This window comes from Poecilia reticulata, chromosome 7 (assembly GCF_904066995.2).
Source record: "Poecilia reticulata chromosome 7, P_reticulata-male-v2, whole genome shotgun sequence".
In the NCBI taxonomy this organism is placed as follows: Eukaryota; Metazoa; Chordata; class Actinopteri; order Cyprinodontiformes; family Poeciliidae; genus Poecilia; species Poecilia reticulata.
The window spans coordinates 11,781,215-11,803,368 of record NC_088836.1 but is presented as its reverse complement, the minus strand read 5'-3'; the positions used below and the strand labels follow the sequence as shown (position 1 = coordinate 11,803,368).

General features: G+C 34.8%; 1 protein-coding gene and 1 long non-coding RNA gene across 3 annotated transcripts; one reads left to right on the top strand and one right to left on the bottom strand.

The window, feature by feature from the left end:
• Positions 1-1,076, top strand: LOC145552212 (uncharacterized). The gene is made up of 3 exons (XR_014088168.1): positions 1-55; positions 407-486; positions 995-1,076. It is a non-coding gene; the product is annotated as an uncharacterized LOC145552212 (long non-coding RNA).
• Positions 1,077-2,491: 1,415 nt separating this feature from the next.
• On the bottom strand, positions 2,492-9,367 carry LOC108166117 (uncharacterized). 2 transcript variants are annotated; one of them, XM_081608883.1, is made up of 8 exons: positions 8,522-9,367; positions 8,122-8,413; positions 7,946-8,008; positions 7,662-7,724; positions 5,817-5,879; positions 5,506-5,589; positions 4,962-5,093; positions 2,492-4,880 (listed from the first exon to the last, which is right to left on the bottom strand). In XM_081608883.1, exons 2-8 carry the CDS (start codon positions 8,366-8,368, stop codon positions 4,597-4,599), a joined length of 936 nt encoding a protein of 311 aa, XP_081465009.1. In that variant the 5' UTR covers positions 8,369-8,413; positions 8,522-9,367; the 3' UTR covers positions 2,492-4,596. The 2 variants fall into 2 exon arrangements, with proteins under 2 accessions (XP_081465009.1, XP_081465010.1); XM_081608884.1 differs by lacking the exon at positions 7,662-7,724.
• Positions 9,368-22,154: the final 12,787 nt, after the last annotated feature.

Here is a 22,154-nt window from a genome sequence, read left to right as displayed (position 1 = left end):
TCCGGCCAACGATGCGCTCATCTCTCTCAGCACAGCATTGATGTCATGTGAGCAGGTTTGTTGATTATTTGTCAGGTTTTTTGTATCTCCTACCTGTGATCCAGTTTGCCTTAAATGTGAAATTATTTCTCTGTGGGAGTCTGCCTCATGCTGAGCTGTGTCACTACAAGATGGAGATGTTGAAGTTACAACCTTCAACGCCTCCATTTTCAATCTGTCCCTGGTGGTCTACTGGTGCTTTCTGCCTTAATCCAACCCTTAAATAGTTTCTCTGACAATAGCTGATTATCACTTGCTAGATTGTAATAAGACTTGAAAAATACGGACTTTGAACATTGTTTGTCATTTACCAGTGTGTGTGTGGGTGTGCAAGGAGGAAGAGCAGCTACATTCATGTAATTTACAGAGTTAAAACCCACCTCCCGCCTCTGATTGGTTGTTTCGAGATAGCGATTACCGGATCAAAAGCCTGAATACTATTTAGAGGTTTGTTTCAATAAGTTACATGTCAACATAGGAAATCATTTTTGCCAACATTCATTGTTCTGGTTGTTTTCTGTTCTCATCTGTACATATTTCGTTATGTATTGCAGAATATGCACTTAGATGCTATATATTAAACTCTTAATCCTGTCACTGAAGGGTTTCAGTTACATTAAAATTGTTGTTTTAATTTAATGCTATGCTGTATCAATAAACTACCATGACATAAGTAGACATCTTTGTTTTGAGTTACTCCAGTACAAAAATGACACAAAGGTAACAGTTTCTGGTTAACTTGCTATATTCCTTTTCTATCCAAACTGCAACCTTTACAAATGTTTTGTCATCAAATCCTGCTGTTTCATCAGCACCATCTTTCTTGTCTTAGCTGTTTGTGTGGATATAAAAGAAAAGATTGCAAAGCAATGATCTCCCCATGAGTAATTCTTAGCATTATTTACTTATGTGATGCATCTTATTTATGAACATACCTTCGTTGTCTCTCTCTAAGTTTCCCACCTGCACCTTCAGTCCAGCCAGTGAACCAGTCATCTCTCTCAGCACACCATTGATGTCCTGGGGTCATGTTTGTGGTTGGTTTGAAAGGCTTTCTGTGTTGTTCTCTTGTGATTCAGTTTGTCTTGCATATGAAATTATTTTATTGTCAGACTTTGTTTCTAGCTCTGCTGTGGAGAGAGAGCAGATTAACAGCAATAGAAAAATCATTCCCATCTCTTTTCTAAGTTTCCGTCTCTGCATGTAAGGTTTGTGGTTTCTGGCATGATCCAAGCTTAAATACTGTGTAACTCTCAGTTATGGATCATTACCATCCTGCAGGAACATGTGCAGGTGATAAGACCCGTTATTTTGGACTCCTGTATAAAATGGGCAGTTTGCAATTGTCTGAGATAAACAACCAAATATATCCTGTTCATATGAGCTAATGTTCATTAAAAAATACCCATGTTTACAGTGACGTCAGTATAGAATATCCAAGACAAGAACCTTCAACAAAAACCCAAAACTTTTGTAGATTTGGAAATTTAAGCCACTGTGTCCCAGAATAAGTATCCTTGTGTTGGTTCTAGAAAATATATGGAGATGGAAAATATTTTAGATTGCATAGATTATATAAATTGTATATCATGATTGACTATAATGCTTAACTTGCACACAGAATTTGACAAAAAAAACTTATTTGTCCCCTAGAAGGTAAAGATGCAGTTAGAAGAATTGAGCAATAATTGACGATAAAATATTTCTCAAGAAGAACATTGCTAAATCAGATTTTATCAAACCAATCAACAAATACGATATTGCTGATTTTTCATTCTGGTAATTGTAGCTGAGCAAATCTGAATGAGAAAATTGGAAGTTTAACCTTTTTTCACTAAAATCAGATTAATTATTTAACACACAGTTCTCTTTTCATTGTAATGTATATTTTGGTCAAAGGGGGGATTGTCAGATAAAAGTTGAAATTAATCTTACAACATTGTGACAATGAGTGATAATATATTAGGGTCATAGGATACTGTTAGAAATGAGTCAACCACTGTTAACACAAGTTTTAAAAAATATGGTATTTTGGAAACATTTCATTTGACTAAACAGTTTGTTTCAATTGAACTTTTCTAAATGGATTTGAAATTGATTAGCATTGACGCTTACCATTTTGAATCTTAAGTTTTAGACAATTAAGAGTAACACTAGTTAGAATGAAAACTTTATCTGTTGAACATGATAAACTTTGTTCAGTTTTCTGAACTTTTTCTCACTAAACATTTAGTGATGAAGTAACCAGATAACTGACATCAGTGAAATGTGGGTCAACTCAAAGTTAAAGTACAGTTGTCAACAAAGAGATCTCAGACATAGACCCAAGTTTATTGCTGAGAAAGAAACGCTGGCAATGATTCATTAAACAAAAGGACAATAAATTTAATTACTGTCATCAATGAAATGTGGGTCAACTCTTAAAGTTCAAGTACAGCTTTCAACAAAGACAATACAGGGATGGATCCATGTTTATTAGCAGTGCTGAGAAAGTAAAGCTGGTAATGTTTGATCACACAAACAAAAGCACAAAGAGAAACATTGGCAGGTTTTTACACATATTTTCCGATGTAAATATATGGTGGCATTCACATGTTCCACATTGACGTCTTGTTTTGCCTCCTTGTGCCAAATAAGAAATGAACTTCTTCTTTGAACTGAAAGTCTTTTGTGTATTCAGACATTACATCGCTCATAGCATGAAGGTCTCAGCTTCATACTATGAAGGTCTAAGCTCATGCAATGAAGCTGAGACCTATAAGATGTCTCAGTAATCTTATGTCACTGAGACATACAGATTTAACCTGTTTTCAGACAATACATAACTCCTCTTCAGTTTCCTAAAGTTCAGAAAAATTAATCTGATTGTCACAAACATTATTCATATACTGTCAACCTCAAGACACCTGATTTACTCTTGGACCTGCACTAACAAAGCCTTAATTTGTCAAGGTAATTTCTAGTCAAGAGTCCTACTTTTATTTTATTCTACAATTTACGGTTAAGCTAATTTAAAAAGTATGCCTACATATTACATTAAACACACTTTAAAGGTGCATAAAATACATACTTCTGTATATGTATTAATTAGTTTTATTTTGTAACCAGGTTGCTGCGTGTTGCAGACTTCTGCCCAGTTTCTCTTGAAAATGAGATCTGGATCTCAACGGGTTCACCTGGTTAAATAAAGAAAATTTAAAAAAGGCATACTTTATTAGCTTAAAATTTACACTGAGATGTAATTTAAAACATACTGAAATTAATAATCTAAAGTAGTGTTAAGTGAATTTTAAAAATTCTATTTTGAGCATATATTTTTAAATATACACAAAATATATTTTAAATATACTTGAGAAAGTTTATATTTATACTTGGGCAAATATATATTTTGTTCACTTAAAGTATACTTTTATTTAATATATTAAAAGTGTATTTTGGTACAATTATGCTGAAGTGTGTTTAAAGTTATAATTTCGAAATTGGTGCAAGTATTCTTTTAGTATACTTCAGATATACATATAGGTAGTACACTTAATACTTAGTATATTTAAAGTGTACTTTCACAAATTTAAGTATGTTTGAAATGTACTAAAGTATACTTCTTTTTCACCTGGGTGTGTCTGAATGAACGCAGCAGCTCCTTATATACACCACGCCCACTTTAACAACTGGAACTTCTCACCTGGAAACTATTTGTGTAGAATGATGTATACTTCAATACCACTACAGTAGTTTGACAGGAAACAGGGTAATCAGAAAGGGGGGAGACATGCGGAAAATGTCGCCAGATCGGGAATCAAACCTGCGATCTGAAATGTTGGAACATCAATTATTCTCTGGAGCTTTGAATAAAAACAAAAACACAACGGGGATCCTCGTCGGGTCAATCAGTGTTGCTTCCTAAGTGGACGCTTCCTAAGTGGACACTTCCTAAGTGGACAGTTTGATTTCACAGAAGTTTTGATTTACTTAGAGTTATATTGTCTTGTTTAAGTGTTCCCTTTATTTTTGAGTAGATAGATAGATAGATTGATTTCAGTCACTAAAAGGTTGCATTGTGCCCTTGTTTATATTTTTAATAGAGTAATTGTGTAAAGACAAAATATGCCTGGTCCAGCACTGATTTACATATCTTGCTAAATTGTGGGTTCAAAAATTGCAATACTTTAATATAACAAAATAGACCTGCAGAAAGAAATTACTAATAAAATATCTTACATATGCATAGTTGTATGCTCTATATAGAGATTTCCCTTAGCTTTGATTTTATATCTCACAATTTTGTAATTTATCATTGTTTATTGAACTCTGAAAACTGAGTGACTTTGTTAATATTCTGTCCTAGAATGCGGCTAGATTCGCCCTTTTTATTGAGCACCTGCCCCTTTAGTGGTCTCTGCACGGCCCTGTAAGTGAGATTAATGTAAATAAGTTCATGAAATGAACTACAGTCAAAAACACATTTTAGAGTGTAGCTTTAAGTATGGATCCAGTTTAGACATGATGTTATGATGATGCAACATTTTTTTCTTGAAGAAAATCTGGACTCCTTGCTCCTCACATGGTGAAAAGCAGATGACCACTGAAGGTTGTGTGATGATTTTGGTTGTCATAAATCCTTGTGTTTTCCCACTGACGCAAAAACACAACGTCTCCTACCTCTAACTGCAAGGTGGCACTATTACCAGCACTAACACAGAGAGAAGCCTGATGTTCATGTCCGATAACGATTTGTTCTCCATTTTTAAGCAGCACAGCAGCTGAACCATGTGAAGCATGTCCATGTCCAAAGGTAAAGAACTCAAAGTGGTAGACTCCTCTCACTGGTGCAATAAAAAACCCTGGGGAACACGTTTTTATGTTTTAGTCAATTTTATAGTTTCCATAAATAATATCAATCATAATGTAAAAATTTCTGGTACCTGTATTTGGGTTGTAGGCATTTCCAATGTTTGCTACAACACGTCTGAAGACCAGATTCGTCTGTGCGTTAAATGGTCCAATGTCTCCACTACCTGAGTCCATCAAGGAGGCTGAGAAAGCCACTCGACTCACTGTGAGGTCAAACAAGTGGATTATGATTTAGAAGTTACTTATGATCTAAAAAGTAATTTCTTTAGAAAAGCATTTGAAAGAATAATAATAATAATAATAATAATAATAATCCATTTAATTTATACCGCACTTTACATTAGCAAAAATCTCAAAAGTGCTACACAGTGCAACTAAAATCATAGATAAAATCAACATCATAAAAATCATGAAAAAATCATCCACATTAGTCAGTGTTATCTTCAGAACATTTAAGTCTCTCTTCTTCTTTAACACGATCAAATTAAATCCTAAAATCATTCAAAACTTATTAGTATCCAAACAATTTAAAACTTGATTAACTTTATTTTTTAAATCACCTTTGGTGACTGATAGGATTGTTACAACAGTGAGTTTATTTTTAATTTCACAAACCTTCTCCTTCTTTCCTCAGAATCTCCACTTCGTTTCCTGTGTTGTTTGCCTTGACTTTAACACTGATTAGTTCCTCTGCCTGAGCTGAAATCATACAAATAAAAGAGTCATAATGATCACTGAATCATCATTGTCATGATTTTATAAAATTATTATTTCAGCTGAAACCCATAAAATGCTTAATTGGTTTAGTTGTTCAATCTGATTGGGTTTGAGATGAGAGAAATTGGTAGGTGATAAAGATGATAAAGCAAGATGATATCCTTATTATATATTCATTTTTGTAAGTCAGTTTATCATTATCTAAATACCTTGGTGCTGTTGTTTTAGATTTTCCAGCTCTTTCTTCTGGACCTCCATCTCTCTCTCCTTGACTGAAGAATTGAAGAGAACAAACTTTTATCTTGATGTTACTTGATAATAAACATTTTGATAAAACTATTGCTTATTGATACTATATTGTTCAACTTTTATAGTATTTCAGTATTTGAACCCAGAATGTTCAGTATGGATGAACATTTAATTTAATTGATTTCTTGAATGCACTCTGAAAAGAAATGAGATGAACCAACTTAATTGAATTGCTTTGATTGGTAACAATCAATTCAATTAAGTTTATCCAACCTAATTTATTAAGTTTAACCAACTCAAGTAAACTTAGTAAATTGAGTTCTACCCAACTCAATTTACGAACTTCATTGAACACAATATATTATCATCTAATTCAATTAAGTTCATCCAATTTAGTTTACGTTAAACCAACTTAATGTATTAAGTTGAATCAAGTGAACTACTTGTTAGCAGCTGAAGTAATTCAATTAAGTTTGTTAAACTTTTCTTTTTTCAGTGTGATCTTTGAAAAACTAAAATAACATGTTAAAACATATATTTAAAATATTTAAATTTTAGCTATTTTTTAAGTACAATGTGCTCACGCACATTGTATATGAATGTGCGTGATGTATTTAATAATTTAATGTAATTAACTTATTAATTACATAAGTTAATGTAATTTTGGAGATTTTAGTTTGGAACAACTTAAACATTTGAGTTGACTTTCTGTATAACTTAGTCAAAAAGATTTGAATTAGAAAAAAATAATTTGAGTAAGAGTGACTTAAATTTGTCAATTTAAACACACTTAATGGCTTAATTTATAAAAACTTAATAAATTGAGATGGATAAACTTAATAAGTTGAGTTGGTCAGACATAGGTCGCAAAACTGTCGTTGAACTCAGTTGTTTCAAGTAAAGTCAAAGTTAAAAGATCCTTCAACTTAATAAGTTAAGTTAGTTAGATTGAACACAATAGTAAGTTGTCATCAACAAACCAAATTAATTACCGTATTTTTCGCACTATAAGGCGTACCTTCAATGAATGCCCTATTTTAAAACTATTTTCATATATAAGGCGCACCGCATTATAAGGCGCATAGAATAGACACTACAGAAGAGGCTGGAGTTACGATATGCATCCACTAGATGGACTAAACGGAATGTCAACAAAACAGTCCGACTCCGGTCAACGAGGAGAGCCTTCCGCGACTGGGCCGGGGCGTGGCCGGACGATGGTCACCCTTCTCCATTCGCGCACAGCATGTTCGTGAAGAACGTGATGCTAAATGTCAGACAACCTGATTCTAGACGATCGGTATGTAGATAGATCAGTCAAACTTTATTAATAGATTACCAACCAGCGTTCTGACAACTATCCCAGCATGCGCCGCGCGCTTCTTCTTCTACGGGCGAAAATGAAGTCGGAGGCTGCTTACTATAGTTGCTAGACCTGTTGTAGCTCAATATTGGTCCATATATAAGGCGCATCGGATTATTAGACGTACTGTCAGCTTTTGAGGAAATTGAAGGTTTTTAGGTGCACCTTATAGTGCAGAAAATACGGTAAGTGAGATTAATGTAAAAGTGTCCATCAGATGAACTACAGCCAGAGTGTGATGATCACTGAATCATCATTGTCATGATTTTATTAAATTATATCAGCTGAAATCTATAAAATGCTTAATTGGTTTTAGTTGTTGAATATGATTGGACTTGATATGAGAGAAATTGGTAGGTGACACAAAGTTGATAAAACAAGATCATGTCCTTATTATATTTATTATTCCATTGTCTAAGTCAGTTTATCATTATCTAAATACCTTGGTGCTGTTGTTTTAGCTTGTCCAGCTTTTTCTTCTGGACCTCCAACTCTCTTTCCTTGACTGAAGAATTGAAGAGAACAAACTTTACAATAACATTTAATAGAGTTATGACAATATAACAATATTAAATTATGAACACAAGATATTACAGTTTTTTTGCCCTCTGTTTGCATTATTAAAACATATTTTAAGCTGTCACCTTTATTCAACATAAAAACGTTAAATCATTCAAAACTTAAATTTTCAGTGTTTTACTTCTATATTTTTTCTTTCTTTCATACCTTGTTGCTGTTGTTTCAGCTTCTCCATCTCCTCCTTCTGGAACTGAAGTTGTAGCACCTTAGCTGTTGTGGTGAATAGTGAACATTAATGTATTTTCTACATTAACAATACAACATATTTGTGTAGCAATATATGCAGTGATTGTTAAGGATTTGCATCTATTGGACCTTCATACCTTCATTATCTTTCTTTACGTACTCCATATCAACCTTCAGTCCAGCCAATGATGCGCTCATCTCTCTCAGCACAGCATTGATGTCATGTGAGCAGGTTTGTTGATTATTTGTCAGGTTTTCTGTGTCTCCTACCTGTGATCCAGTTTGCCTTAAATGTGAAATTATTTCTCTGTGGGAGTCTGCCTCATGCTGAGCTGTGTCCCCACAAGATGGAGACGATGAAGTTGCAACCTTCGAAGTCTCCATTTTCAGTCTGTCCCTGATGGTCTACTTGGTGCTTTCTGCCTTTCTCTGAAATAGTAAATAGTTTCTCTGACAATAGCTGATTATCACTTGCCAGATTGTAATAAAACATTGGACTTTGAACATTGTTTGTCGTTTCTGTGTGCATTTATTTACCTTTGTGTGTGCAAGTGTAACAGTTGTATGATGACGACAGCAGGAATCAGGATTCACGATGATTTATTCCTGTTTAAAACAAAACCAAGTTCAGCAGCAGCTCCTGGCTCTGGCTTTCCCACACACACCTCTCCCCAGCGCAGCTTGGCGCGAACTCAGAGGAATTGGTTAAAACCAGTTAAAGTTCACAAATAATAATAAAATAAAACCTGCCCCAAAAGTTACAATTTTCCATCACAATATAAAATATACAACAACCAGGTAGCATATTGAAATAACTCACATACCTGTTTAAAACAAAACCAAGTTCAGCAGCAGCTCCTGGCTCTGGCTTTCCCACACACACCTTTACCATACAATAGAACAGATAAATAAAACAACCGTGTTACTGGACAAGCCGAATAAATGCAAAGACCGTGGGAATTAAATACCCAGAACAGTGCTGTGCTAAATCATCATTACGCTAAACAACTATTTACAGCTTATAAGTCGAGCAGCATACCCTTTTTTATACACATTTTGAATGTTTCAATCCACAATTGCAAGACAACTGTGTGCGCTTACCTCTCCCCAGCGCAGCTTGGCGCGAACTGAGGAGACGGCGCGAACTCACAGGATATGATACAGAAACAGGAAATAAGAAAATAAAAGCTTCTCCACCAAAATAAAATACAATTCAAAAATTAAGAAAAACAAATATACAGTGAGGATGGATTTGAAACCACACCAGAGTCCAAAAATAAGAACAGTGTAGAACAGAAATAATCCACTGCAGTGCAAAAGTGACAGCAATCATGTGTTTTGAGAAGGTTCACCAAAGAAATAAAAAATATAAAATTAACTCGGCTACACAAGGGAGGATGACCAGCCTCCCTTGCACACTAAAACCCACCAGTGCCTAGACAGAAAATCAATTTTTTTCTAATAGATAATATCTCATACCAAACTGTCACAACATATTGACAGTTTTAACAAATATGTAAAGAAATATATTTTTAATAAAAAATATTTTTTTATTAAATATATTTATGTATATTTTTACCAGATCAATGGCTGCAGTGGTGCAGTTGGTAGAGCTGTTGCCTTGCAGCAAGAAGGTTCTGGGTTCGATTCCCAGCCCCGGTCATTCTGCATGGAGTTTGCATGTTCTCCCTGTGCATGAGTGTGTTTTCTCCGGGTACTCCGGCTTCCTCCCACAGTCCAAGAACATGACTGTCAGGTAAATTGGACTCTCCAAATTGCCCCTAGGTGTGAGTGTGTGTGTACATGGTTGTTTGTCCTGTCTGTCTCTGTGTTGCCCTGCGACAGACTAGTGACCTGTCCAGGGTGAACCCCACCTCCCGCCCGAAACATTAGCTGGAGATAGGCACCAGCAACCCTCCCGACCCCACTGAGAGGACAAAGGTGTAAAGGAAATGGATGGATGGATTTATATATATATATATATATATATATATATATATATATATATATATATATATTTTTTTTTTTTTAAGACATTAAACATATGTATATTTTTATAAAAAATAATTTATAAAAAATTTATCATTTTTAATCCATAAAAAAAATGTTTTGTCTCAACAAAGAAGAATAAAAAAGGTAATGCGTCAAAAGATGTAAACCATTAACCGCGCGTGAATTTTATTTATTTTTTTAAAATTCAAACAGAAAATAAAATTCACATCACACCAATCTAATTTTAAGTAGTTCCAGTGTTTTATACTGTTGGTTTCAAAACTGCAGCTCAGAACTCTGACCAGCTTCTTTGTTTTTCTCCTCTTTATTACTGTCTGTCCTTCAGAGAAACGAGCTGCTAGCTGCACTGCTAAGTCACCATCATCCTGCTCCAAAACCTAACGCTGCACACTGCCTTTTAGTTAAATCCAAACTGCTCAAACACATTAATCAGATACGACACTACATCCCGTTATTGTCAGAACAAGCTTGAACTTTGTACTCGGCACTATTGTTTAAACACTTTTATACACAAACAGAAAAAAGTAGACATTGTAAGATGAACAGATGATGACATTCCACTGATTTATTTTAATAAGGAAAGTATCTTACACTTTGAATCTAACATTGCACACTATATCCAACCCATGGAAAAGACAACAAAGAAAAGTAAAATCTAAAAATAATATTCTTCTTACAAAGCGTTGCCATCCAACTAATTTGTAAATTAGCCATTATTTGGTGTCACAGTAACTTGTTTTTATTATTATTATTATTATTATTATTATTATTATTATTATTATTATTATTATTATGTTTAGTTGTAACCCCATAACAAATAAAGCATAAACACAACAATCATGTATTTAAGGGCAATGGAGAAATTTTCAGTTTATGATGACTTTACACCCGACTAATTTCAAAGCCTCATGTTGATCAGGTGAAGAAGAGGAAAATTCAAAAACATTGTGTAACTGTTGTTCTTTTTCCACATAGTAACCATTTCCATAAATTTAGAGCAAATGGCTACCTTTTGCCCTTCTTTATTGTTTTGTATTTTGAATCCTGGCACTAAAACCTCTGTGCTTTTGTTATTTTTTATGCAAAGCCAAACAAAGATGTGAGTGAAACATCCATTAACATTTTTATTGGAATATAGTAGTTTGAAACACCTTTAATTATGTTATGATGATTTTCAGTTTACAGCAAATGAAAATATCACATTTACAATTAGAACAAACATCCTCATCACAACATATTTTAATTTACTGCATGTGATTAAACATTCAATGTGTGCTGAGCAATAAAGTCCTTACATAATGTTTTTGCTGCCTTCAGGAATATACTTAATTCTGCTTAAAAATGTTATTATTGAATTTAATAATTCCCTTTTGACTGTTATTCTGGTTCTATATTGGTGTTTCTTTTTATTCTTCATTAAGGTTTCTTTTGTGTTCCAAATTAGGCATACACTCAAATGATTTTAAAGAAAATAAAAGCTGAAATAAACAATATTTTTAAAGATTTGATTTTACTTTTCTAAATTAGGAGCTCAGTAAAATTACAGACTCTTGAACTTGCTGATGTAAAGCTGATAATGGGTCTAACCTAGGACTGTACTGAAAAAAGCCAGCAAATCCTGCTGCAAATATTTTTATTTTAACATAATCAAAACATTATGTAACAATGTAACCTTCTGCAATATTTAATTATAAGTCACCAAAAAAAATGATGGAGAAAGAAAATTAGATATGTTTCCTGCTCACATGGGGAAAAGCAAATGGCCACTGAACGTTGTATGATTATTACAAGTGTCATAAATTCTTGAATTCCTCCAGAGACGCACAAAAACAACATCTCCAGACTCTAAATGTAAAATCACCCCATTCGAAGGATTAACAGAATAGGAAGGTTGCCCTTCAAAAGCAGTGAAGATTTGCTGCCCATTCTTGACCAACGTAGCAGCTGTATGTATTGATTTATGTCCATGTCCATGTAGGTAGAACTCAAAATGATAGACTCCTCTGATGGGTGCAGAAAAAATCCCTGTAAAAAATTATATAATTATTGGTACAATTAGAGAGTCATTATCCATATTTTTATCAGTCTTTTGAAGAAAAGCAACTCATTACAGATGAATACATAAAACTTTGTACCTGTGTTTGGGTTGTAGGCATTTCCAATATTTGTAGCAACATGTCTGAAGACCAGAACTGTTTCTGTGTCAAATGGTCCTATGTATCCTTGAGCACCCCCAGTGAACACTGAGGCGGAGAACGCCACATGTTTTGCTGACACAGAGAAAGCAGCAGTTATGTCTTATGGAGTTTAGAGACCAGTTACAGACAAATTTCTGATATCTTGGGTGACAAGATATCACCCAAGATATCTTGTCAATACTACTCAATACACTTTTGAGTAGTATTGAAACTTGTAAAATAAGAATAAACCTACTTTGTTTGCTTCTAAAAATGTTTTAGTGTGTCATTTCTTACATAAAATCATGTAATGTTAAAGTTGTAAGTACCTTTGCACTGCTGCTCAAGACTTCTTACTTTTGTGACTTGCTCTAAAATTGCAAAAACCAAACAGACAATTGACATTAGTTATAAGCAATGTATAATGCCCTTCTTATGCTAAATGTTGTGATGGTGCTGTGTGGAAAAAAATACAGCAGCAGCCACATCTTAGCATTTTATGCCACTGATTATTCAGGGAATGTAGGTTGAGCAGGTAAAGTGCTTTAAGTATCTGGGTGGAACACAAATCGACACCTGGCTGTCTTAACAAGTACACTCAGATTTACAAAAACAAAAAAAAGCCCCTTAATGCCTCAGTCTTCTCAGGAAGCTGAGATTTTTTAGGGTTAGTAAAATGATTTTAATCATGTTTACTGGTCCCTTCCAGAATCTATTCTCACTTTTAATGTCACATCTTAACTTTATCGCTAGCAAACAGAAAACATAACTCTCACACATAAAAAATCAAGACAGCAAAATAATTGGTTCATTACACTACTGTCCCGTATGTATGAGCTACAGTAGTCAAATCAAATTTCTCATAAATTTGGTGTCAGGCAACTTTTTGTATTCTATTCTGAGATTTTGAAAATTGTTTAAATAAATCAGCATTGTTTGCTTCTAAACATTTGAGAAAAAATAGTTTTAGTGAGTCATTTATTATGTAAAATAATTTATTGTTAAAGTTATAAATACCTTGGTACTGCTGCTCAAGACGTCTTACTTTTGTGACTTGCTCTAAAATTGTAAAAACCAAACAGACAATTGATATTAGTTAATATAATGCCCTTATTATGCTAAACGTTGTCTTTTTGTGATAACATCAGGATTTTGTTCGTTGTCTTCTAATTACCTTGGTATTGTTGTTTTAGCAAGTCCAGTTCTTTTGTCTTGGCTGTTGGAGGAGTAAAATGAAAAACACTTAAATGTGACTATTTTAATATAAACCCTTCAGGATCATACAGCAGTGATTTCTGGTTAACAAACCTTCATTATCTCTCTGTAGATACTCCATATCAACCTTCAGTCCAGCCAATGAGGAGCTCATCTCTCTCAGCACAGCATTGATGTCCTGTGTGCAGGTTTGTTGATTGTCTGAGAGATTCACTGCATCTGCTGCCTGTGATTCTGTTTGTCTTAAATGTGAAATAATTTCATTGTCATTGTCTAGTTGAAGTTCAGCTGTGGAGAGCTCCATTATCAATAATGGCGCAAAAAGTGGGTATGCAGGCATGCAATGCATAGGGGCGCAGCACCAGAGGGGGCGTCAAAACCCCATCTGGAGGGGGCGGCACGCCGATGATGTAGGGGGTGTAGAGCAAGCCTATGTTTTCCACGCTCCTTCAACTTTCCTTGAGAGAGAGGGGGCAGGGTGTAGTTGCACCACTGATGATCAACATCACATTTTGCAGGCTGCCTTTTGTGATTTCTGTGAAAATCCAAGCCTTACATATTCACAACTTCTGGCTAATAATTAACTAAATCTTTTGTCTTAAGTCTGTGCAGATAACAAATCTTTGGGTTTGATCAATAAAAAGACATAACTTTTGGTCATAAACATATTACTGACACACTCTTCTCTTAGTTAAACATTAATTAAATCTCATGGGTTTTTGTAACAAGGCAGCCTTTTGCGGTTGGATTTTATTGTGAGGAAGACTATTTGAGGCAGATTCAGGTGGAAAACAGCAATGGATTTATTCACAGCATCAACACACAGCACTCAATCTCAAATCCCAATCCCCTTTCACAGGTGAAACTGCAGGCTCAAATAGTCTCAGCTGTGTTGGACTCAACCTCCTCCAATTCACAGGGGGATCTCACTTCCCAAATCTCCACCTATTTCAATAAACTACATTTTATTAAATATAAACATTAAAATGTACTTTTTATAAATATTTTATATTTTATCTTACACCAAATGAAACACCACAAAAACCCATAAACGATTTCCTCCCCCCACTTTTCAATGGCCTCTCCCGGAACCTTTAAATGGTGTCCGGACCCCCGGGGTAGAATTTGTCCAAACACCCTGGAGAGGACACAGAAAAGACAGGTGAGTCACTCAATTTCAGCACTCCACACCTAACAGATTATGTACAAACATTTGCTCAGTTTTACCCACCAGTAGCTCATTGCTGAGTAACAATTATCCTCCCTTCACAGGCAACCACCTCACTTGTCAATGAGGAGCAGCTGTGCAGAGCCCAGAACAAAAGGCTACATGCTAATTACTAAAATCCTCAATAAATACAATTAAAACTTCTTGTGTGCAAATTGTTATTTATGTGCAAACCTCTGTTTAAAGTGCAGTGCTAAATAAAGTGCTATACAGAGACTTAAGTACAACAGTCCCAGTAATGAAGATCTCTTCATTACAGTTTTTAAGGTTTTATTGGCTCTAGTGGCCTTTGTTTGATAGTGAATTGACAGGAAAGTGGGTAATGAGAGACAGGGGAAGACATGCAGCAAAGATAGCCAGGCCACGACTGCCGCGTCAAGGACCAAGGCGTCGCTCCTTCACCCTGACGTTCCTTCCCTCGGTCGGGGGGAGGGGGGGCGCCGATCTATGTTTTCGCATTCACCTGAATAATGTGTAGTTGCGCCACTGTAAGTAGATCACATTCTCTTTAGCTTTTCTCTGTGTGCTCCAAATTCATTAAATGTAAACTCATTAGAAGCCCGAGCCACCATCCGGCAAATAATTCTGGTCTGTCCCGGACTATTTTTACCTGTCCAAACAGAGCTTCCTAACCAAGGTGTCCATAACTCTTCAACACGCTGTCAGCTCCCGGTCAGAAAGACTCATTTAGTTCAGTGTCCATGAGATGATACATGATATTCAGAAAGGATTTTTTATTTGATTGACTTACGCAAAGAGTTCATCTGCGATGAATAACCAAATATTCAGTTTGGTTATTTTTTTAAATTATATACTGTATATATATATCCTTACTATGAAGCCCGAGCTTCATAGTAAGGAAGCTCGGGCTTCCTTACTATGAAGTATAATTTACTTCAAGCTAGTAAATGATAAACTGTATGATAAACTACAGTTTATCATAGTAAGGATAAACTGAATTGTTGTGCAATCAATCAAATAAAGACATAATATTATCATTAACCTATTTCACAAGTAAACCAAACTTGTTCTCTAGTACCGTTGATATATAACTGGCATGTGAATCAGAATAGAATATTGTTGAACTATCAGCTTACATGACAACCGGTTTAATACTTTAGGTATGTCGGTATGAACTCAAAAAAAAAAAACAGAAGGCCAAGTTAGCTGTCCTGAGGCAGATCACAGGACAGTTGTGGACAGTTGGACTGTCCAACTGTCCACAACAGTTGGACACAAATCTACCTGGTATCAAACCCACAGATGAACGCCTCTGTCTTTAATTAGTTTCTTTCAACTAACAATTGCAGCAAGTTCCCATTGTGATTAAATCAAATCACAAATAGGTTTCTAGTGTACAGTTAATGATTGAGCAGTAAAAACCTGCTTAACAAAACTGAATGCAAGCTCTGCCTGAGCTTTAGTTCATTTTCTAAGTTTGGATAAAACTGCACTGTGTTAGAATTATTATAGTTAAAATGATTTTAAAAGGACATAATTTGTGTAATTCAACAAGGTAGGTTTTGATAAATGGACACACAATGAGTCCCCCAGATTTAAGAGATTGTTTTGTTCATATGATAATAATTGTATGCTTTTTGTGTAAAACAAGATAGTTTTTGGACCTTCAATAAAATGTTTGAAGCTAAATGCCATGTTCTAAAATGATTCAATTATAACTTAATGAGTCTAAAAAAATAAATTAATTGATTAAATGAATTCATCCTGTATCCATCTTTCTGACTAATATATCAACAATCTCTTTTTTAGGGTGTCCTTAGGACTTTTTAAAGACAAAGTCAAATTTTGGGGGATTGCTGAAATGTGTATTTAAAGTGTATTTAAAGAATTATCTTTCACAGACAGTTTCTAACTTCAAAAAGCCAGCAAAGCTTCTCGAGACTGCTTCAGATAAGATAAGATAAGGACCAGCTGAAAGATCACGGTAATGGATTCCTCTTCAAAAAGAAGCATCCTATCCCAGACCCTAAGACATCCATTTTGTTTTAGTAAAACAATATTGGCTGTTTATAACAGATGTCTAATCTATTCCATTTCTAACATTTAATAAAAAATCATTTTTAAGCCTCTTATTCAAGGCGAATATAAATGTAGTTTTTACTCTTGAAAATATATCCTCAGTTTCATAGCCGGTCACAGCCACGTACTGTGATTTGTGAGACACTGCCACTTCCTTGTTTTTGCGATGCAGAAAACTGAACTTCTATTTGATAAACCATCTCTTTGAAACAGGATAATGTATGAATATGTGTAAAAATTTTAAGGAATTGTTTCCAGTGTTTCTTTTATTTATTTCCTGCAACCTCAGCCAAATAACAAACAAATTGTGACTGAGCTTGAGGTGTCTGAATATGTATTTCAAGATGCAGAAGCTGATATTTGTTTTGCTGAAAGTACTTTTTTGTTTGTTTCAAGTAGGACTATTAGATGCTCACATGGTGAAAAGCAGATGGCCACTGAAGGTGGTGGGCTGCAAGGGACCATCATAAATCCATGAGTTGGGCTACTGACGCACAAACACAACATCTCCGATCTCTAACAGCAATGTGACACCATTGACAGAGTCAGCCGAACCGTTACTTTGATATTCGACATGTTGTCCATTCTTAATCAACGCTGCAGCTGAAGGACGTGAAGGATATCCATATATATGGATCTCAAAGTGATAGGCTCCTCTCACAGGTGCGGTGAAATGCCCTGTGGAATAATATTTAATGTTATACTTCAAACATCAATTTCTCTTCTCATTTTTTTAAATAGAAATATACATTTCAATACCTGTATCTGGGTTGTAGGCATTTCCAATATTGACAAATACATTTCTGAATACCAGAATCACATGGGTGTTAAATGGTCCAATATCTCCGGTACCCGAGGCTGACAAAGAGGCTGACAAAGAGGCTGACAAAGAGGCTGAGAAAGCCACGCGTTTCACTGTAAGACAGAAACATAAGTTACCATCAGTTTTTGATGCCACATCTTTGATTCTCAAAAGTGTATGCATGTGAGCTTTTCTCCCCTCGAATGTGAATAGTGATGGGATATCTATCTATCTAAGTATGACTGTAAGAATAGGGTCACACCATTTAGTTACTTTAAAGGATAAAAGACTGCTTTTACGCCTTTGTTACTAGGGCATACAGTTGTCTCTCTCTCCTCTCTCTTTTTCTGTCTCTCTCTCATTGCTTCCAGCAGCAAGGCCAAAACTGTTTTTATTTCTTTACTTCTTCAAGCTAGTAAATAGATAAATATTCTGATCCATCCTCTTGCAACTCCAGTTTTATTAAGTCCAACTCACCCTGTGAAAAAAGGTCATGTGAAAATAAATAATTTTAATAAGATCTGAAAGGTAAAATTAGCACATTATCAGTTTTTAAGCGTTAACACTCTTTCGCTCACTGTAAAACATGTAAAACACTTTTCACATGGCCAGTCTATAGCATAGCTGGCTGCAGCTGCAACATGAGAACATGCATAATATCATGGGTTCTTTCCAATTGTGAATTAAATTATAAATTAACTTACCTTTTCCTTCTGTCCACAGAACCTCCACTTGGTGCTCAGTATTGTTTGCCATGGCTTTGACTGTGGTCACCTCTTCTACCTGTGCTGGAGATTATGTAAAATAAATTAAAAGAGGAGTCAAAGGAAAAAAATAGTCTTCATTTTATTATTTGCATGAGTAATTTAGGATTAGTATAGTAAGAAGACTTTATTTAACACACACTACTAACTGCTATCTATGTTCACCTTTATATCTTATAATAAATAAATGAACAAATCCACAAATTACACAAACTACACTGACAAATATGTGACCTCATTAGATTGTAAATACACATTTAACATGTTATTTCATTTTTCATGTAATAGATACCTTGGAACTGTTGCTTAATCATAACCAACTCATTCTTTAGTAACTCCAGTTCTCTTGCCTTAGCTGTTGGTGTAAAAAGGAACAAAGACGTAAGCCATTATTTACACTGTCAGTAAAATAATTTAACATATAGCATTAGTAACAAAACATTTAACTCCTTTGCCATTACATACTTTTCCAGTTTGGGTGATTTTACCTGACATTTTCTTCAACTTTATAACTTAAATTTTGAGTGAGAGTTGAGCTTTTTTATTATCTTTATAAGTAGTTAAAATGCTGTCACAAGACATAAACCACTATGCAACAGTTAGAGACAGGTGAGAAATGTTCAAAAGAAAGTAGCTATGATTTGACACAAAGGTGAATTGACCTGGCATCAATGCATCTCACAAATAAATTTTATTTACATTAAAATGGTTGCTTTAATTTAAACTATCATGACATAAGTAGATATCTTTGTTTTGTTGGTTGTGTTACTCCAGTACAAAAATGACACAAAGGTAACAGTTTCTGGTTTACTTGCTATATTCCTTTTCTATCCAAACTGCAACCTTTACAAATGTTTTGTCATCAAATCCTGTTGTTTCATTAGCACCATCTTTCTTGTCTTAGTTGTTTCTGTGGATATAAAAGAAAAGATTGCAAAGCAATGATCTCCCCATGAGTAATTCTTAGCATTATTTACTTATGTGATGCATCTTATTTATGAACATACCTTCGTTGTCTCTCTCTAAGTTTCCCACCTGCACCTTCAGTCCAGCCAGTGAACCAGTCATCTCTCTCAGCACACCATTGATGTCCTGGGGTCATGTTTGTGGTTGGTTTGAAAGGCTTTCTGTGTTGTTCTCTTGTGATTCAGTTTGTCTTACATATGAAATTATTTTATTGCCAGACTCTGTTTCTAGCTCTGCTGTGGAGAGAGAGCAGATTAACAGCAATAGAAAAATCATTCCCATCTCTTTTCTAAGTTTTCGTCTCTGCATCTAAGGTTTGTGGTTTCTGGCATGATCCAAGCTTAAATACTGTGTAACTCTCAGTTATGGATTATTACCATCCTGCAGGAACACGTGCAGGTGATAAGACCTGTTATTTTGGACTCCTGTATAAAATAGGCCGTTTGCAATTGTTTTGCAGATAGTTCTCTTTACATTGTGATGTATTTTCTGGTCAAACGGGGGATTGTCAGATAAAAGGTTTTGAAATTAATCTTACAAGATTGTGACAATGTGTGATAATATAATCATAAAATAGTGGTAGAAATGACACATTAACTGTTTAGACAGGTTATTAAAATATGGTATTTAGGAAACATTTCATTTGACTAAACAGTTTGTTTCAAACTTAGCAAAACTGATTGAAATTGATTAGCATTGAAGCTTACCATTTTGAATCTCAAGTTTTGGACAATTAGGAGTAACAATGTAGTTAGAATAAAAACTTTATCTGTTGAACATGGTAAACCTTGTACAGTTTATTGAACTTTTTCTCACTAAACATTTAGTGACAAAATAACCATATTACTGACATCAGTTAAATGTTGACCAACTCAAAGTTCAAGGACAGCTGCCAACAAAGATCACAGACACAGTTCCAAGTTTATTGCTGGGAAGGCAAAACTGTTAATGATTTATTATGCAAAAGAACAAATAAAATTTTGATTACTATCATCACTGAAATGTGGGTCAGCTCATAAAGTTCAACAAAGAGAATACAGAGATAGATCCAGGTTTATTAGCACCGCTGAGAAAGTAAAGCTGTTAATGATTGATCTCACAAACAAAAGAACAAACAGAAATGTTGGCAGGTTTTTAATCTCCATAAACAAAGAGGAAGCTGAAATATGTCTATAATACGACTCTATGGGATGTATAAGTAAAGAATGTAAGACATGTTTAAATAAGTAAGTAAATTTATTAAGCCATCCAAAAACATTTACATATTAAGCAATCCCAAAATTTAGATACTAATGTAAGTCAAAATTCAGAGACTGGTCAGAGGGACAAAGCCAATAAAGTTCCTCCAGATCTACGGACAGCGTCTCGTTTTATACACATATTTTCCAACATAAACATTTGGTGACATTCACATGTTCCATGTTGAGGTGTTGTTTAGTTTCTGAGCTTTATTGTTTTTCCTCTGGGATCCATTGATGAACTTCCCTTTTGAGCTGAATGTGTTTTGTGTGTTCAGACACTACGTCGCTCATAGCACAAAGGTCTCAGCTTGTGACTTAATATGACAATATTTCTAAATTAAAATGTTGAAAATGTAAGTTTAGATCATTGAGTAATGATTAAAAAAAACACAACAACCTTATTTATATAGAAAATTTTTATTCAGTTATTCATCAAAATGCTCATTCAGTGAGAACTTTACAAAACAATAAGACCTGGATATAAACCACAAAGACAAAATATCCAATAGCTCACTCTCGAATTGATTTAAACCTACTGAAATTATGTTTTGCTTGACCTGCTTAGTTTTTACATGCAAGGAAATGTAACTTCTAAGAAGCAAAGAAATGTGTATTTATGTGATACTGAAACCGATAAGAATTTGGACTGTTTGTTGCTCACAGGGCAAAAGAAGACAATCACTGAAGGTATCATGGTGATTTTGGTTACCATAAATCCTTCAGCTTTGTAACCATTTCCAGGCCGGCAGATGATAGTAAGTTTTTTTTCTCATTTGTTCCTAAATTTTGTTGGATCTCAGCCTATTGTCTACTTCTTGAGGAAACGTTGGTGTACTTTGCTTTTCCAGGAAGGTCTCATGTGGTGTTTTAATTGAGAACAGGTGTGGCAGTAATCAGCACAATCACTTTGTCACGCAGGACTGTGGTGGGTTTGGGTTATTTTCTGCCTTCAGAATAAACATCCTCGTTTCAAAACTGCATTTTGTGTTTAGTATTTAAATTGATTTGACGTTATGAATCACTGAAGTACAACAAGCGTGTAAAATAGTAGGACATCAAGAAGAGAGCAAATACTTTCTCACACCACTGTAGCTCTGTGTCAGTTCTGACATGTTGTAGAGTTGATGGAGAAAATCAGCACAGCTTTCTGCACACATGGGGAAAAGCAGGTGACCACTGAAGGTTGTGTGATGATATTGGTTATCAAAAATCCTTGAGTTTTGCCACTGATGCAAAAATATATTGTCATCTCCAGCTTAGACGTAATAGTTCTTTATTGTCAGTCTCTGCTTGCAGCTGAATTGTGCAGAGACAGCACAATCATTGCCATCTCCAGCCTTAGAACCTGTTTCAGTAGTTCAACTATGAAGCTTAAATATTTCTTTTGTCAGTGACTAATCATTGACAAGCTGAATAATGAGTCAAAATACTCTTCACATACATTTTGACTGAGTCACTTAAAGTAAAAGGAAATTGGATAAAGAGGTTACAGCATCGATGGACTTTGTTCCACAGTTTTATGATGTCAGTTTCCCAGAAAATTTAAGAAGGTTCATAATAAAACATTCTTGACATTCTTGACATCATTCCTGAATCAAAAAGTTATGTTACCAAAACCAGCTAACGTGGATTGTGGACTAGAGGTATTGTGCGAATATTGGGACAAAACCAAAGAATCACAAGAGCAGTTTCATGGAAAGAGATGATTGTGGATGCGGCCAATA

Bases quoted from the DNA above. Each gene is read 5' to 3' on its own strand.
- LOC108166117 (XM_081608883.1), bottom strand. From the start codon at position 8,368: ATGGAGACTTCGAAGGTTGCAACTTCATCGTCTCCATCTTGTGGGGAC. The intron at 5,880-7,661 runs GTATTTAGATAA...TCAATTCTTCAG, and splicing joins GCTAAAACAACAGCACCAAG to TCAAGGAGAGAGAGATGGAG. The intron at 4,881-4,961 runs GTACCAGAAATT...CGTGTTCCCCAG, and splicing joins TGCCTACAACCCAAATACAG to GGTTTTTTATTGCACCAGTG.